The following is a 17,506-nucleotide window of genomic DNA, read 5'->3' on the forward strand; positions in this document are numbered from 1 at the left end:
GATTAAAGTGGTAACAGGAAACAGTTCAGATATGCACATGTAACAAGAAACTAAATTGCCTTAAACATTCAGTGAGAGTTTGAAGATTTTATCTCTCTGGAAAGTTCTCAAATGGAAACTCTACCCAAGTTCTCTGTCCCAGTTAAAAGTTAAAGAGAGCATATATTCTTTAAGACAGCTTTAGCACTTGTGACAATTGAATTCACCGATATGTATTCCTCAGAAATTCATGAATAAGCAATTAATCAGTGACCAGGCAACAGAAAAATTGAGGTTATGCTCTTAAGTTTTTTGAGATTGTCTTTGCATTTAAGATTACCTTAGTGAATGATGTAAATGCTTTAAGACTAATTTTGGGGGCGGGGGATGGCAGGGAAGATTTATTTCTTAACTCAGTGAGTCATTTGTAATTTAGAAGCTATTCCTATATTTCTGTGTTGAGGTAGAATCCTGAAGAATGAAACATTATCTACTGTATTTCTGTGAGGTTAAAGAGAGATAGGAATTACCATAAACAATAGGTTGTGTCTCTGTAGCTTGTTCTTCTTCTTTTCTCAGTGACTCTGAAGCATCTAATTTATCCACCTGGAGAAAAACAGGTAATGTTAATTAGCACCTCAAAAATATTATAAACCTAGGGTTATGGCAGAAAGTGGAAAAGCCTTAGTGTGTTAAATTTTGTCAAAATAACTAGAAAAACATTCTCAGGCCCCTTCAAATTCAATGGCAATGTCCACACTTCAATCAAGGTGATTTTTAGCACTGTCATTATAAACCCTCAGGGAGGAGGGATTTATAAATGCCATGAAAGCTCACGCCAGGCTAAAACTGGGCATGCTAGGTTGCAGCCAGCCTGAGGGAGGGAGATAATGAAAAGGAACCACGTTCTCAAATGAAGACTAAACCCTACCAAAGACAATAATAATGAACTCATGACCTGGCAAGACTTCCTCCCGAAAGGAAATGGCATTCAAAAAAGTAAAATGAGTCTAATAATCAGACAAATATTTGTGCAGAATAAGCTATCTTTTGCCCAGTGTGCACAGCTTCTGCTGATTTTGGTGCTAGGTTCTAACTGAAGTTAAGACTTGAGTGGCTCCATATTTGATAATAAAGATAGGCTTTATATACAGATAGGCTGCATGTTTTTATGCTCTATTTTCTAAGAAATACTAGGAATACTTAATTTTGCTTCAACAATTTTGCTTCGACATCTAAGAAATTTCTCCCTTTTAATTAAGCCAAAGTAAATGGCTATTATATGCAAGCTATTCTAAATAAAAGTGGATACTATCTGACAGAAATAAGACTGTGGAGGAGTCCAAATATGTTAGTGGAAGAAAGGAGCAAGAATACGCAGGTCCTTCCACTAACTAGGTGTGTGACCTTGGCAAACCATTGCGCTGACCCTAAAAAAAATGTCCTTGTCTATATAATGAGACAGCCAAGTGAGATAACCTGCCAAGTTCCTCCCACAACTAAGATCTGATTCTGAAATTCTGTGGAGAATTAGGAAGAAGTGGCCTCAGGACACTGGATTAGGGAATCTCCACCATATACCTGCCACTTGCCTTTTGGAACTATATTCATGTTGTAAACTATTTAAAAGTTGGTATCTCTGCCAAAGTAAAAACTACACTACACCTGAAGTAGAACTAAACATCAAGTCTCACTGCTATCCCTTCTAGTGGTTTTCCAAGCTGTAAGTGTGCACAGTGAGATGGGGCAGGAAGAAAGTTTATGAATGGTCACTGCAAAGAGTGACAAAAAGGCAACGAGTGAAAAATTCACTCAGTGATTTTTCACATCAGTGAAAAATATATAAAGACTGGGCCCTAAAAAAGGTAAAAGCAGCCCCTAATTTCTTTTCGAAACTATTTAAAATAGTGTGTTGGAGTCTTCAGATAGACCTTTAAGGTTAGGACAGCATTTTAAACACACATATAAATTACTTCATATTCAGTATTACAAACATGGGTCTAATCCATCCTAACATGTCAAGAAACAAATATGAGAAGAGTAAAATGAGGCATACTCTAGACACCTTTAGATAAAATGTGGTTTCCCCATCGTAGGAAGATGGGTTGGTTTACTTTTGCATAGATTTTCCTGTTTTATAGCCTAAGTGTTCATGTGTTATAAATCACCCAATGTCAAATTGAAGACCACTGTCAGTTATAACACCATGAAAAACACCCACTACTCGGTATGCAAACTGAAGTTATTACAGCCATACACTTCACAGCACAGTACGTGCCATCAAGGATCAGATGGGGTTTGCTAGCCTAAACAGTATCCAAGAGTGAGCTAAAGAGGTTGCACACAAAAAATACATCAATGAGTACACATTAATTACTTCTAAGAAGAAAAATGAAGCAACAAAAAAACCACCGCTGTATAATACATTTCCAGACTTTCAAGGAAAATAATCTAAAGTGAACACATGTTTAAAAGTTAATGTCTAAGTCAGATGTTGAAAACAGAAGTCCTATCAAAAGAAGGACACATAAGACTTAGAAGAACTAGCAACATCACCATGCCCAGGCACGGACATACGCAGGCTGGACATAGGGAAAAAACAAAAATAAGAACTCTGAAGGATTAGTCTCAAACTAAGCCAAAAAAATTTGATTTTTCTATATAATGGGACAGCCTCTGGGACAGCAACATCCAATTTTTGATTCCACTAACCCAATTTAGATTGCTCAAAAAAGAAATGCAGAGAAGGCTGTTAAGAACACAAGCTTTTTCAAGAGCTGTAACAAAAGTTTCTGATCCTTGGATTTAAAAAGAAAAATTACAGGTAAGCATGTCACTGAGTTCAATTCCGTCTGTACTACTGAAAATCCACTATAATTTAAAGGCTTTTCCACAAAGACTGCAATATGCTGCAGAGGAAAAGTTAACATGCAGTCAGTTATTTTGGTGTATGTGTGCATGAAAAAAAGGCAAAAGTACTGAAGCAAGAAGTGAGATCTGAAGATGACTTTGCTATACAGGCTCTCAAGAAACACACACAGCCCACAGCAATGCTTGAAGAGTTTCAGAACTAGTATGATGTAATTGCAATGACTGTTGTACATGCTTGATTTAAAACAACGCATAACACTGCAGTTCAATTACCTGTTTTTCACACACACGCTTTCTAACTGCCTTGCTTACTAGCTGCTGAAGGGCCTCACACACAATGCATTTTACTCAGGTTTGCCCTAAGTTCCAATGGTGACTCCAGTTTAGTTCAACGTAATTCCAAGGCATTGTCCCCCACCCAAATTCTTTTAAATTTGTTTCAACTCTCCTCTACCTTCCCACCCTTTTCTTACCACAGTTTGATACTAGATATAAGTTTGTAAATTGGTTTCATTTATACTTGGATGGAGACAAACCAATTACAGAAGCAGCAACCAAAAGGTGCCTAAATTTACCTGGGACAAGCCAACAGATAAGTAAGAAAGCACATTTTAAGTGGCTTCACAGTCATACCTTATTACAAAAAGTAAAAATTAATATTGCTTCATTATATACAGAAATAATCCATGTTGCTCAGCAACAACTGGAGCAAGCTACTCTCATAATTAAAATTTTGATTCCTCTTGCAAATGGACTAGCACCATAAGAACTGGACACCTGGAGAAACATGAGGAAAGTCTCTTCGGAAGCAGCTAGTATCTCTTGTATCTACTTTCAGCAAAAAATTAGTAAGAATCAAGAGATCAGAAACTGGATCACAGTCCTTTAATACCAAAAAAAAAACCCCAAAAAGCCTTTTAGGGCATGTATTTACATATATAAATTCAACAACTGTCAGGCAAGCTCACAAAATAAAACCAGAGGCTGTTTAAATTTACTTAGAGTGTTAAGAAAATCCTATTATGGTCCAGATACCCTGACAGGGAAGAGAAATTTCCTGAAACTTTGGAATTAATATGGAAACTCACCATGCTCAGTTTTCAATAATATATTTAAGAGAGACTGTGAACCAACTACTGATTAGCCTCCTGCCCTTCCTAAAGCCTATTAGCTGATTAGTACCAAACATCTACTAATGTCCTACAGCTCTATTATAGTTATGTTCAAGGGACTTGCAGAGGCTTTAGTGAAAATTTATTGGGGGAAAAAGCAGCAGCAGCAGTGTAGAAAAGGAAGGAAAAAATCATGCAAATTCCTTAGACTTAGTCCTCCAGACTTAAAGATGGAAAAGAATCAACTTTCACCTTTTCCTTTATTGCATCAACCTGCAAAGGAATTCAGAAGGTGCAGCTTAGAAAAAAAATCAAATTCCATATTGAGCATAAAATGGTAGAATCAGCAACAAAGGTTTAGGGGAGAAACAACTAACCACTAAAAAAGGTATGAGAGAAGTGAAAATAAAGGGCATAATGGAAGCAAAATTTAGAATATATATATTTTTAAACCTCAGAGCTCACTGCAGAAGAATTTATGCTAGAGTCAGTGTGAAAGAAAGCAGCTTAATCAATGGTGAAATTTATAGCACTTCGGTTAACAGCAGCTTAGAGCCGGGTCTCCAAAGTCAGCATTATGCGTAAGAAAAGAAGCTATTCTCATCTGGCACTAAAATAGGGCAACTGTTTTTTGTCTTACACTGTAAGCAGTTCATACACAGAAAGTGTTAATCCTTAAAAAATCATTACTGAACACAATGGTATCTACTTAGATGGTTGCCAAAGAAAATATTCAGTACACTGGGGGTTGTTAGTAGTGTGCTATCTCCCCGTTTTAAACAGGCTGAAGACATCAGATGCAAAACTGATTTTACTAAGCATGTTTATTAAAATTACCCCTGATAAAATGGATCCTTTAGGACCATTTTTAAATGTTCCACAGCAAGAAAGCTAGTAACTCTTGAAGACAGGGTAAATAAAAAAATACTCTAACCCAATGTGAAAAAGGGACACTCAGTTGAGTGACTTTTATAAGATTATATCCCCAGCTTCTTTAATGCACTTTTAGGAAATGGGTCATTACTTGTTAACCTCCTATAATATTTTAAAATTGGGGATTAAACTATGAAAATACCGCGAAGATTAACAGGATGTGAAGAATATAGATGTAGCTTCCCCAGGGGAAAGGCATACATGTAAAAATCAAGAACCAACCAAATAAAGGGAATCTACCTACTAAGTTATGGACATCTGAGTGATAAGAACTGATCTCAAAAAAATATTATTTTGAAAAAAATTTTTAAATCAAATATTTAAAAGAAACAAATATACAATGTAGAAGTAATACTACTCATCCTCAGAAATACACTGAGGATAAACATTCTGGCAAGTTATGTCTGGGTTCTCTTTTCCATGCCATGTCTGTCATCTGTCAAACATCAAAAATGTATGGAGAACAGGAACACTTTTAGATCAACTACATTACTTCTTCATGAGAAAAAACATTTGAAAAAATAAGTCTGCATTGAGTTTCACATATCCAAGATAATTAGTTCTGAATACACCCAGAAGTGCCATTACCTTTGTCAAGTATTCCTTCATGACCTGGATGAAATAGGGCATGGCAAAATCCATGATATTGTGCCTCCAGGCAGTTTCCAAGACAACATCTGGCCTTAAAAGATCGTAACAGGTAAAGAGACAGGCTCCAAAGCACTCTCTTTTTTCTTCCTGCAAAAACCACTGTAGCAGTTCTTCAGCCAACTCAGTATCTTTAGACTCAGAAGCATACTGCATTGCGTCCTATTCAAAGGAAAGGAGGAAAGTCAAACATTAAACACTGAACTGGTAAACCAAGCAATACAACAGGGGAAAAAATCCCCAATCACATTATTTAAATTAAAGATTTGTTGAAAGAAAAATAGACACACAGGGTAAAGCATTATTTTTTCTAAAAAGTTTGAAATAAGATAGCCCCTAGAATCTAGAAACTGACTTAACAAAGATCTCCTCTATTGGGGGATTAAAGGCAATTCTCATATTCGTGAAACTAACACTTTCAGAGACCAGAGTCAGGTGTAGTATACCACACCTCAGAGTTAACACAGATCATCTAGTAGTTGGTTTAACGGCCCTGCCCCCACCAACTTCATCCACCTTGTATAGGCTATCTTTCTTGCACAGCTCTACACTCTGTTTCCAGCGGTTGTTGCCTTTGAAGAGGTAAGCAGCAATTCTTCTAAACTCGATGAGTTCATGTTTTTCCAAACGCTGAGCAAGCGAGATATTGTCAAAGTTGTCGTAAGCATCTATTGATGTTCGCAGAGCCTTAAAAAGCAAGCGATCCAAATGCCAAATCAGTGTTTCATTTTAGTTTAAAGTTTATAATGCATTACTCTTGATCAATATGATGTGATATGAGATATGATATTGTATGATAGGTACATATAACACAATGACCAACAAGTCACTATTGTAATAAGATAGCCTAGAGTCGAGCATCAAACCAGAAAGCCGTAATCTTAACAACTATCAAGGTTCTTCGATCTAATTATACAATAAAGTCTTCAAAGGTACCGTAAAATTTCTAATGGTGCAATTTTCTCCAAGGTTTTCGGTATCAGGGACTAAACCATATGATTATGAAATTGGGAGAATTTATAATTTGAAGGGTAAAATTTTATGCTCTAGAGAAACTGACAGAACTCAACATAATATTCAGTCCTACAGATGGGCATGGGATCTGAGTTTAAACAATAACAATGTTGACATCAAAAGAAAAAAGGCAACCCACTAAATCTTAACTGTAGTTAATTTTGTTTTTTGTAAAGTCCTTCACAAGGAAAAGTGTATTAAAGGCAGACACTAATATGGTATTGGGCAAGAAAGGCAGTGAATAAATATAGTTAATCCCAGTAAGTTTTATGGACTATTATAAGAGATCAAAGACTTTCAAAACTATCTATAATTTAGATATTTAAGGATGAAGTAAGCCTAATTTTTTCTAAAGTGAGACAAGACCTAAGCAAAATTCTGCAAACCTGGCACTTAATTAGGGAGAAGTCAGATTTATCAATCCTGAAAACCTCACTACATTTATAGAGTCTAGGCACACAAATACCTACTGTTTACAATTTCTAAGGATAATGGCCTTTTCAAAACTATACAACATGCCATCTTTACAGCCTAACTATAACCTGACTTTTGAGAATACATGCTAGAATCTATGAGTTTTTACCTGATAATCTTCTTCTGTAATAAAGAGGTTGTTAAGTGATTCATTCACAGACTTGTTGTTGTGGTTCTGAACTGAACGCAAATACGGTTTCACCAGTGGTAGCTGTTTAACCTTTAAAATAAAGAGTTTGTCACAAATGCAGCACATGGTTAAAGTTCCATGGACAAAAGTTACTCAAGTATGTCTCAGATCCTTGTTATAATGTTTCCAAGTTTTAAAATTTACCTTGCTGAAAAAATTGACTGCACGAGTATGATCCAACCGAGGAGACAGCACCATCAGCAAATCATTTAACAACAGAGGCTTGAATTCTAAGTAGAACTGTATTGCTCTGTAGTATAGTTCCACATTGGCAACCTGAAATGGGAAAAATCCACACACAAGTCAGTTATTTCCTAAGGAGCTTACTCATTCTGAAGCCTTTGTTTCGTCTTCCAAAGCAGGTACAAACCTTGGTAATGATATCTTTGAATTGCCCTTCTTTCCATGCATCAGTGGGGTGATTCATCATAGTAATTATGGCATTATCATATTCTTCATACTTGTCATACAAAAACACCAACTCTGCCCAAAGATGAGCTTGTTCTGCAGCCCTTAGCACCTGTGTAAGAAAGACTGAACTGCTTTAGATAGAAGTTTTTAATTCTAGCTGATAGTCTGAAAAAAAAAAATGATATTTTCAAGTATTAGTTCTAAGTACAGAACTGCCTCACAATGTTAAAGGTTGTTTACCTTAGGTATATTCACTCTGGACCAGAACAGCTCCAGGTGCTCCCTCATTTTCTGTGGCTTAAATTTAGAATACAGAATGGCTAATTCGGTAAACATCCCCATGTGAGCTCGCTCAAGTCCCAGTGCTGCTTCCAACATGGTTATCAGTTCTTCAAAATATCCACGATCCTAAATAAGGGAGATACAACATTAAAGATGGGAATACCTGTAGCATAACATCAATTAATGTAAAAGACTCCTGTTCATTACCTGATAGTAGTTGATAAGTTCCTCTAATTCATCTGCATGCACTACAATGTGGAGCCCACACATCTGAGCAAGACGGAATTCTTTCCCATCTACACAGGCAAAGCAGACCTACAATGAAAATTTCTGTTATGTGAACTCGAATGTAAACATGGCTGGTTAATTCACCAGTTCAAAAGGGCGTTTCTAAGTAGCATCTTAATTCCTCACTCAAAGGGGTATTGAGATTACCTCTTTCCATGTTCGAGTACTATTAGCTTTCCTAGCTCCATCAACAGCTGCCTGATATTCACCCAGGTGAACCAGGGTAGATGCCAAGCGTCCAAAATTGGAAACATTATTGTACAACAACTTAGCAGCATCATACATTTTTTCATCATAACAACGATCACCAACCTGAAAAAAACACAATCCATTTTCAGTGAGTCTAAATTCAATTCTCTTTCCAAAGTCACAACTCAATTTAATACAGAGAAACAATGATTTTTCCCATAAGATTTTTTTCCTTGGAAAGCTAAGGCTATGATGTCTTATGTTACTAAGATAATGATGTTGCTCAATTATTTATTTTTACACTCTTCAAAAAAAAATCTCGACAGTAGACCTACTTGTTGGATATGAGCATTATTTGGCCCATTGATGAACTCTTCTAACTCTGCAAGGCGGTTTGTTTTAGCCAGTGCAAATATCAATTCTGTCTCCACGTAGGACTCACGAGCCTTCTTACGGGCCATCTGCAAGTACTTTACCAATTCTTCCCAGTTTCCTAGGTATAGAAAAAGAAGAAATTAATACAAACACTAACATCTTAACCTTTATCTTTTCATCCAGACATATCATAGTAAGAAGTTGTACCACTAGTATTGGCAGCCTGAACAACTTCCATGTAGGAGGAAGGGTCGTCTGCTTTGATGTAAGAATCAATGGCTTCTTTCACCATTCCTTTCTGCAACTGGGCTTTTGCGAGCTGACTCCAGACCGCGGGTTCATTGCAGCGCTCAGCAAACTCGTATGCCCGATCCAAGTTTCCAATATGTTCAATTAAAACCTAGGCAACAAATTTTGAATTAGTGTTACAGTAAAATGAATCCTACCACACAGCAATTACATTTACACAATCGGGATTTTTTGCTGTTCTATACCATAGAAAGAGGTTATGACCATCCTCAAAGGACAACATACACATTGAATCATGAGAAATCATTATTACATTTAGTAAATCAACTTGGGTAATCTGAAATTTTATTTACCTGCACTGCTGAAGTATTGACGTCAAATTTCCGGAAAATGGCAAATGCTTCTTCAAACAGCTCATTGCTGATGGCAATGTTGGCAATATCTGGGGCATCATAATTATCCAGGCGGTTAATATACTCCATGACGCGTGTTCGATCAGCCTTGATTGCAGTAAGGATGAGGAGGTTTTGTAGATTCCTTGAAGAAAAAAAGATTTAAATGCAGTAATTTTACGGCTCATTAGAAATAAAGACAAACACTGTGGCTACAGAGTCTTTTGTCTCAGGAGGTAAGGTGAGAAGAGGAGGGTCTTAAAAGTGAGAATTCAGACACCCTCAAATCCTCTTTGTTCCTTCCCAAACCCACAGGCCATAATTAAAGACTGAACATTAGTAGCCAATGGACTCTTCTCCTAGCATACCTGTGTTCACTGAATACAGAGTTATCAAGGACAATTTTCTCCAGCAATTCGATGAGTTCATTAGGAAGGTCTGCAGTCATAAAAGCCTTGACAGTTACTGACACTTCTTCAGGGTCCTGAGTCTCAGACAAGGCTGTCTGTACAACCTACAAAGTATATACAGGGAAGAAGCACTGAGAATCAAGGCGATTTTTGCAGATATTATCTAATAAGAGTAAGATGGCCTCTCAACAGTACACTTGAAATAGGCTGAAAAAAATGGAGGAAAAATACCTTTACTTTTAACACCCAACTGTCTTTGTACAGATTCATGTATACCTGTATCATATGTACTTCCATTATTTTGAAGAACTACCCTAATTATATAATTTATATCTTTTCCTTGATTAAAACTTAACCCATGACAACCATTCCTCATGATCACTTTAACGGCAACATTCAACTACATTTATACAGCATTATATACTCAGTAACTCCTCTGTTTCTGGCTATTTGCATGGTTCCCAGATGCTGCAATATTTTTTTTCCAGGAAGCTTTGTATTTATTTTGAAGTTTGTCTTACCAGTGTCTCCTAGAAGAGGAATAAGAAACAATAGCTTTTATTCTCTTCCATATTTATAGTTCCACAAGGTGAATTTAACACTGTAACAACCTTCAATTATTAGGGTTTTAAAAATGTTTTCAATTTTATATAGTTATAAGTCCACATCTCTTTTGCAGTTCTATGCTGACTAGGGAGATTAAACATTTACCCCACTTGGTCTTCCGTATTTTCTGTAACGAGTCTCATCTTTGACTAACTTACCATTGTCTCGAATGCTTCCAATCAATTTAATCACTTCTCAGTTATTAATGACAGCAATTCACATGCAGTTTATTAACTGTTTAATGTCTTGTTTTCCTTTTCACTATGATTAAATCATCTCTTCTGAGATGTATCTTCTTGGGATGTATTTTCTTTTTGTTAGCATTTATAGTATATATTTCTTTCAATCAAATTTTTTACTTTATTTTTATTGCCTTCTTTCTCAGTTAAATATGATCCATTTGGGTATACAAAGAGGGAAAAGAAAAAAATTTATTCACTGTTAAAAAGATGAGCCTTAAACACCTTTGGCAGTTTTACCTGGTCAATGAGGGGTCTCCGGTAAGGGTTGCTTTCCAGCAGCACACTCCCCCATAATTCTGGATCCTTTCGGCGTACCAGGTAACGGGAAAGACTTTTGAAGAGGGAATTCTCATTGCAAACCTAAATAAGATATCAAAGATTAATTTCAAGATAAGAAGTGAAGATTTTTCATAACTGACAACTTCTAAAGGTTTTTTTCCTATTATTTATACCCTATTTACTGTTTTATAGGACAAAAGATACACTATTTTTATATATAATCTTTTATAGTTCACAAGTAAGTTTCTCTTATTAAAATTCAATCAACAGAAACAACACAGTTATTAATTTCTGGAGTCTTTTAAAAAACAGCCTGACGTTGGATCTGTACCTGGACTTCATATATTACTCTACTGGTCTAGTTATGTACCAGTACTGCATGTTTTAATTATAGAGGTTTTGTAATGTCCTTCAGTAAGTGATAGGACTAGTCTAATTTCATAGCTTTCTTTTCAGTGTCTTACAAGCTATTCTAGTGTTTGTTTTCCCAAGTGTATATGCATACATATGTGTTTATGTATATGTATATGTATATACATAGGTGCACATATTTCCTAGCTCTAATACCAAAAGACCCTATAAGCAACTACACCTAGCAGCTCAGATCTGAGTTTTTATTGGCATTTCCTACTATAAGGAATGGGAATCTGCTGGAAAAATGGCAGATTCTAGGGCTGGAGGGTACAAAATGAGCATGATGTAACTTGTTATGCCAAAAAATAAGAAAAGTGCTCAAAGAATGATGAGACCATGACACAAATCCCTGGAAGGCAGGCTGAAGGGGTTTATATCAGCCAAAACTGGGATAATTTGAACATCAAAACAACAGTGGTAGATTACAGCCTACTGAATCAAACAGGAATTCTAGAGTGCACGAATACACGAGCGCTGAGTAACAAATGTGGGGAAAGTGCTCAAGTTGGAAAATTGTCATTTTGCAACCAACACATTAAAAATGGTTTATAAAGACTCGATAGATTTGAAATTGGCAGGGAAGAGGAAAAACATGATATCTGCATGTTTTAAAGTGTTTCTTTGCAGACATGTCAAGATCTATAAGGAGAAATATAATAATTATACAGTAAAGAAATTGACAACAATAAAAAGTGCCTCCACAAATAAGGGACAAAACAATGTCAAGTGCTTCTACATATAACAGCACAAGAAAACAGTACTTAAGAAATATTCTGGAAGGAAATGTACAATCTAAATCTAATCACGAGGAACCATAAGAAAATTCGGGAGTAAAGAACATTCTCTTTTCAATTTTTTAAAACTAACTGATTTTAGAAAGAGGAAAGGAAAGAGAGACATCAATTTGTTGTTCTACTTATTGATCAATTAATTCACTGGTTGAATGTTTTATGTCCCCTGACTGGGGATCAATCAAACCTGCAACTGTAGCGTATCAGGACAACTCTAACAAACTGAGCATCCAGCTAGGGCAGAACATTTTCTTTTGAAAAATGAGACTTCATTTATATGAAATATACCAAGTAGGTAAATACTTGGGGACAGAAAGCCGTTTGGAGTTGTCAGTCAGTAGGAAGCACAAATGTGGAGCAACGAACTGCTTAACAAGTACTGAGTTTCCTTATGTAGTGATGATAACTTCAACCTAGATAGACATGAATATACAACACAGTGAATGTACTAATTGCTGCTGAATTACTTACTTAATGTTACTTATATGAACTTGACTGCAATTTTTAAAAAAGTAGGAACTATTTTTTACAGTGATGTATCATAAAAAAAGAGAAAGGCTGAAGAAGCGTTTCATATTAAAAGAGAATAGAGATATGACAACTATATGCAGCCTATAGTCCTAGACTGGCAGGAAAGATGTTGAAAAAAACATTACTGGGTCAATTGATGAAATCAGAATAAATTTTAAGAAACATTCTGCCAATATCAAACTAACTGAGGTTGGCATCTACAGTATGAAAGAGGACATCCTCATTCTTAGGAAGTACACATTGAGGAGGTAACAAGGCCATGATGCACACAACTTACATATTTAAATGTGTATGCATGGTATATGTGTGTGTTTGAGAGCATATGAGAACACAAGTGATAAAACTAATAGGGTAAAAATATTGATTAAGTGAATATAGACTTCACTATTATTTTGGCCACTTTAAATTCACAATTATTGGCAAATCAAAATTTTTAAAGAGCATATGCCTTCCAAAAATGTTCTGTATTAACTGAAACCACTCTGTAAGTCTAAAAATGCACTAACCTAACATTATGTAAAGGTTTGTAAAAACGCAGCCTCTTCTCTACACACTCGGCGAGCAGTACTCACATTAATAAGTTCCAGATCACACTGGCCACGTTCGTAAGCAACGCAGGCCAGATGTGGATCTCTCTTCTCACAATACTTTCCAACAACACGACTGTCATAATAAGGGTTTTCACGAAGAAATCTCTCTGGGTTGTTATTACTGTCTATGTAGATTTTGGCTAACGCATTGTGAGTAGCAGGCTCCTCACAGCCCTCGTGAATTCTGGCCTCTAGCCACGGCAGAAGCAGTTTCAATCTAGTAAAACAAACAAACAAACACCCAGTGATACATATTGTATCATAAATAGCACACTCTTGACATGCTGTTTAAGTACCTTAGAGTCTGTAATGTGCCTTCCTATGTATTATTTTGAATTCTCAACAACCCTATTACAAATTGAAAAATTAACACTCTGGATGGTTTAATGATTTGCCCAAGATTACACAGAAAGTATATAAAACTATCTTTATTCTCCCTGACCTATCATTACATTATGTAGATGGGATACAAAAAGAAGAGATTATAGATTCATAGATTGTTCTCTTTTTTTACTGGACAAAGTATCTACACTTTAGGTAAATTTTGTTTAAGAGTGTACTGGGGATGTGGTACGAGAAAATAGTCCAGATTATCTGATGTTTCATTTTAACACAATTAACATACAACATTACCTACAGCCAAAGGAGTCAGTACCCTAAATACACAGCTGGGAACAAAATCTGGTAGCTTCAGCAGCTCTGGGTTTAATAATTCTAGTGGTCATATGATCGCTCCACCAAGGATCATAGTTTCACTAAGCTATAGTGTATGTTTCAATGGTTTAAATATCCAAAGTACCCAGAGAAAGAGCAGTGTAGGCCATTATTTTGTCTAGCAAATTCATGTAGTTATTATGAGCACACTCCTATTAGGATAAAGACACAACTTTTTTTTAAAATTAATAAAAGCAAAAATCAAGCTCCTATAAACACCTGCAACCCAAGCACATGTGCCATGGTAATTGACAGAATAAAGATTAGCAAATGCACATCGAAACTGGTGGCTTACATGTAAATCTAGTTTATCACAATATAATCTGTCAATTAAAGACAGAAGTGTTCACTGTGACAATCTGGCTCTTTGCCTATACACAACAAACAAGACTTTTCAGGGAGTAGACTTAAGACTCAACTGAAACCTAAATATTAAATTATGTTCCATAATCACTTCAGACTCAAACTTTTTAAATTGGCATCATATTCTATCTTCACTGTCCTTATATGCAAAATTTTTTCATGTCTGAAACATTCAAATACAAATTTTATGAATACCATTAGTAGGACACCCATACCAACTCAGGTTAAAATTAACCCCCATAGAATTTCTTGGTATTTTTTCATAGCTAGAGGAACTTCCCACTATTACACGAATCCACAAACCTCATTTACTACATTGGTATCTTCTGAACACTAGTTCATCAAAATGTCCCAACTAAAATAAGATTTCATTGTATAATAAAGATTAGAAGCACTTACATGATCATGTTCTCTGTGGGAAATTCATAATTAGCATTATCATATTATTTAAACCAGTTACACAGGCAACTCTTTTCTCTCATTATACTTGAGAATAATTAATCAAAGAATCAGTCATTAAATAAGGGGTATCATACCTAATTAAAAAGAGGCTTTTCAGAGTTTACCTTAAAAACACATACCAAGTCAACTCATGTAGTGGTAATTATCAATATGCAAAAAAGTGATCAACCAGGTTAACAGATTTTCTGTATGACAGCTATAATGTTATAGAAAAGAGTTTTAATCAATACTACAGGTAACTTATCACTTCTAAATTAAGTGTTTTAGGGAATTACGGTCCATTTATTTCTGGAATAGCTTTTAGGCAAATGACAAGTTACAGTTTTATCCATTACCATACTAAGAAAGACTAATGCATTCCTGTCATGGAGGTTAAAAGGGTACTACACCTGTTTCTTTTTTCAACCTCAGCAACAAGCTCATCAGTAGAAAATTGACCTCTTACAACAAGAATCAAGTTTTTAATGACATCTTCAGAGCAATCAACATCCAGTAACCCTCCAATAACCACAGGAAGTCGACTTGGATTCACCTAAGGTTAGAAAAAACAGAATGATGTCATCATATTAGGAATAAGCAAAGCAAAAGGAGTTTTAAAAATTAAACATTTCCCCCTCTTTTAAGTTCAGGTTTAAAATTCAATCATAAATTAAAGTCTAAATTTGCAACTAGACTGAGGAATTTAGCAAGAGGTTAGCTTGGTTAATTAATCACCCCAGCACTGCTCCAAAGGATAAGTCAGTCCAAACAAGCTAAAGGCACACTAAAAAGGCCTCCATTATAGCAAAACTGCCTTTCTATTTCTGGAGTTAGAAGGCGCAGTTTCTGGTATCTGTATTTAAGGTGGCTTTAAAACTGTGCTTTGGAGTCTATGGCCTCTATGGATACCACAGGGGCTACCACACCAGTAGGGCATAGGCCATCCAATTTTTTCAATGACAGTCTGCCGCTCTGTTTTACATACTTGACATGCATGTAAAGTTTTAATCAAAGAAAGGACTTTGGTGGGAAAAAATGTGGAGATTTTAATTATAGGAGACCATAGAGTTTTAAAAAGATAAAGATTTCCAGAATGTGAGAAGTAAAATCTACAGTAAGATTTAATTTTTAAGTTATCTAGATATTACTTACTTACCTTTTGTACATATATCTCTATATATTTTTGAAGATTATTTCTATATAAGTAGAGCACCAAATCATGGACAAAGTCAAATCGATCACATACAATGATGAGTGGTAACTGATCTGTCAGCTTAGCTTCCTGGAAAACAAAACAAGACAAAACGAAACCTTAATTTACTCCTTCTATAAGATATGAAATCTATGTAAAATATGAGAATCTGTTTTATACTGGTGGGAGAGGCTCATATAAACTTGGCTGTTCTTTTTAAAAAGACACGACCCAAATGCTGGACAGTGCCCATTGCAGTTTCATTAAATTTTTACTAATCAATACTTAGAGTCACAGCAAAATACCAGGTCCTTCCCACATACGCCCTCTACCAAAAAACAGTTAACAAACTAAGACTTGTGAGCCACCACTGGCATTCCCGATATGAGGTCATCAGAGTGGGACTTTCATTATACTAGTGATATAACAGAGTTCAGCTGATTTAAGACCAATAGTCACATTGTCAAAACTATGGCATACATTGCTCGAACTTGTTTCAAACTAATGGCTTATTTTTGGCCCCTCCCCAACTGCATTCTATGTGGTCAGCTTCCAACATTCTATTATAATAAAGCCTACAAGAAGCAGTATGATGGTGACAGCCATGAATTAAACACACCACATGTTGCTATAATTAGAAGTTAAGCAAAAGCAAGCACTTAAAGACATCTTTAAATTTCCTATTGCTTTTATCATTACAAATACCAAGATATAATATATCCTACTTTATAGATGGACATAGATGTTACAGACAGAAGTTTAAGACCTGTACTGGGCATTTACCTGATACATGTCCTGTTACATTCCACAGACATAAGGTAAAGCACAAAAAACAACAGTTTCCATCAGGAATTCATTTACACACAATGAAACATTCCTCAATAATTGATTTATCTACAACGATCTACTAAGGAAGTGGAACTAAGCAGGATAGGACTTTCCCCAATGACAGCCACTAAGAACATTATTTGCAAGATTAGAATAACATAGCACCTAAGTTTAGCACACACGAGTCACCCAATTAAAAATAACTTGAAGATTAGTCTAGGAAGTGTTCAGAGAACACAAACTATATCTGGGAGTCATGAGAAATCCTGAATAAAAATCAAAATGGCATGCGTGGGTTGGATTTATGGCAAGCCCGTCCTCCTGGGTCCCTCACAGTGCCCCCTGTCAGAGGAGACTGCGGCCTTAACCCATCACCTGGCCTCTTGCCCATAGGCTGCAGGCACTGAAATGGGTTACCCAGTGGGGGTGGGGGGTCAGAACAGCTGTAAATCTGAAGTGGAAGTCCAGCTGCAGATTTTTCACATTAAGGAAAGTCTAAAACAAGTATTTGGCAGCAGGAAAACTCTGTACTAAACAGCTGCTACAATCATTTCTAGAAAAAATGTTTGCTCTAACTATGCAGACTTCAGTCCTACTAACTAAACATCGAAAAGTTAGTGGATCATCACATTAATCATCTTTACTTTCTTTAATATACATATAAAATTGTATGTACTTTACTACTTAGGAGACAATAT

The 17,506-nt window shown here is 35.8% G+C and overlaps 1 protein-coding gene and 1 non-coding gene across 3 annotated transcripts in view; one reads left to right on the forward strand and one right to left on the reverse strand.

The window, feature by feature from the left end:
• CLTC (clathrin heavy chain) overlaps positions 1-17,506 on the reverse strand; it is a 61,505-nt gene that overhangs the window by 4,198 nt on the left and 39,801 nt on the right. Inside the window, exons 15-32 of one of the 2 annotated variants that reach the window (XM_053655091.1) lie at positions 15,945-16,070; positions 15,199-15,341; positions 13,253-13,487; positions 10,903-11,025; positions 9,776-9,921; positions 9,369-9,552; positions 8,974-9,166; positions 8,727-8,884; positions 8,350-8,514; positions 8,122-8,229; positions 7,873-8,040; positions 7,592-7,741; positions 7,366-7,497; positions 7,141-7,251; positions 6,060-6,230; positions 5,484-5,705; positions 4,215-4,235; positions 510-585 (exon numbers count right to left, since the gene is read on the reverse strand). In XM_053655091.1, coding sequence (XP_053511066.1) covers positions 510-585; positions 4,215-4,235; positions 5,484-5,705; positions 6,060-6,230; positions 7,141-7,251; positions 7,366-7,497; positions 7,592-7,741; positions 7,873-8,040; positions 8,122-8,229; positions 8,350-8,514; positions 8,727-8,884; positions 8,974-9,166; positions 9,369-9,552; positions 9,776-9,921; positions 10,903-11,025; positions 13,253-13,487; positions 15,199-15,341; positions 15,945-16,070 — 2,632 coding nt within the window. The remainder of the gene's footprint in view (positions 1-509; positions 586-4,214; positions 4,236-5,483; positions 5,706-6,059; positions 6,231-7,140; positions 7,252-7,365; positions 7,498-7,591; positions 7,742-7,872; positions 8,041-8,121; positions 8,230-8,349; positions 8,515-8,726; positions 8,885-8,973; positions 9,167-9,368; positions 9,553-9,775; positions 9,922-10,902; positions 11,026-13,252; positions 13,488-15,198; positions 15,342-15,944; positions 16,071-17,506) is intronic. The other variant, XM_037163575.2, reaches the window with a different exon arrangement.
• Positions 17,098-17,231, forward strand: LOC119062725 (small nucleolar RNA SNORA42/SNORA80 family). The gene has a single exon (XR_005085028.2). It is a non-coding gene; the product is annotated as a small nucleolar RNA SNORA42/SNORA80 family (small nucleolar RNA).

Source organism: Artibeus jamaicensis, unplaced genomic scaffold (genome assembly GCF_021234435.1).
Source record: "Artibeus jamaicensis isolate MK-2021 breed Jamaican fruit bat unplaced genomic scaffold, CSHL_Jam_final contig_1998, whole genome shotgun sequence".
In the NCBI taxonomy this organism is placed as follows: Eukaryota; Metazoa; Chordata; class Mammalia; order Chiroptera; family Phyllostomidae; genus Artibeus; species Artibeus jamaicensis.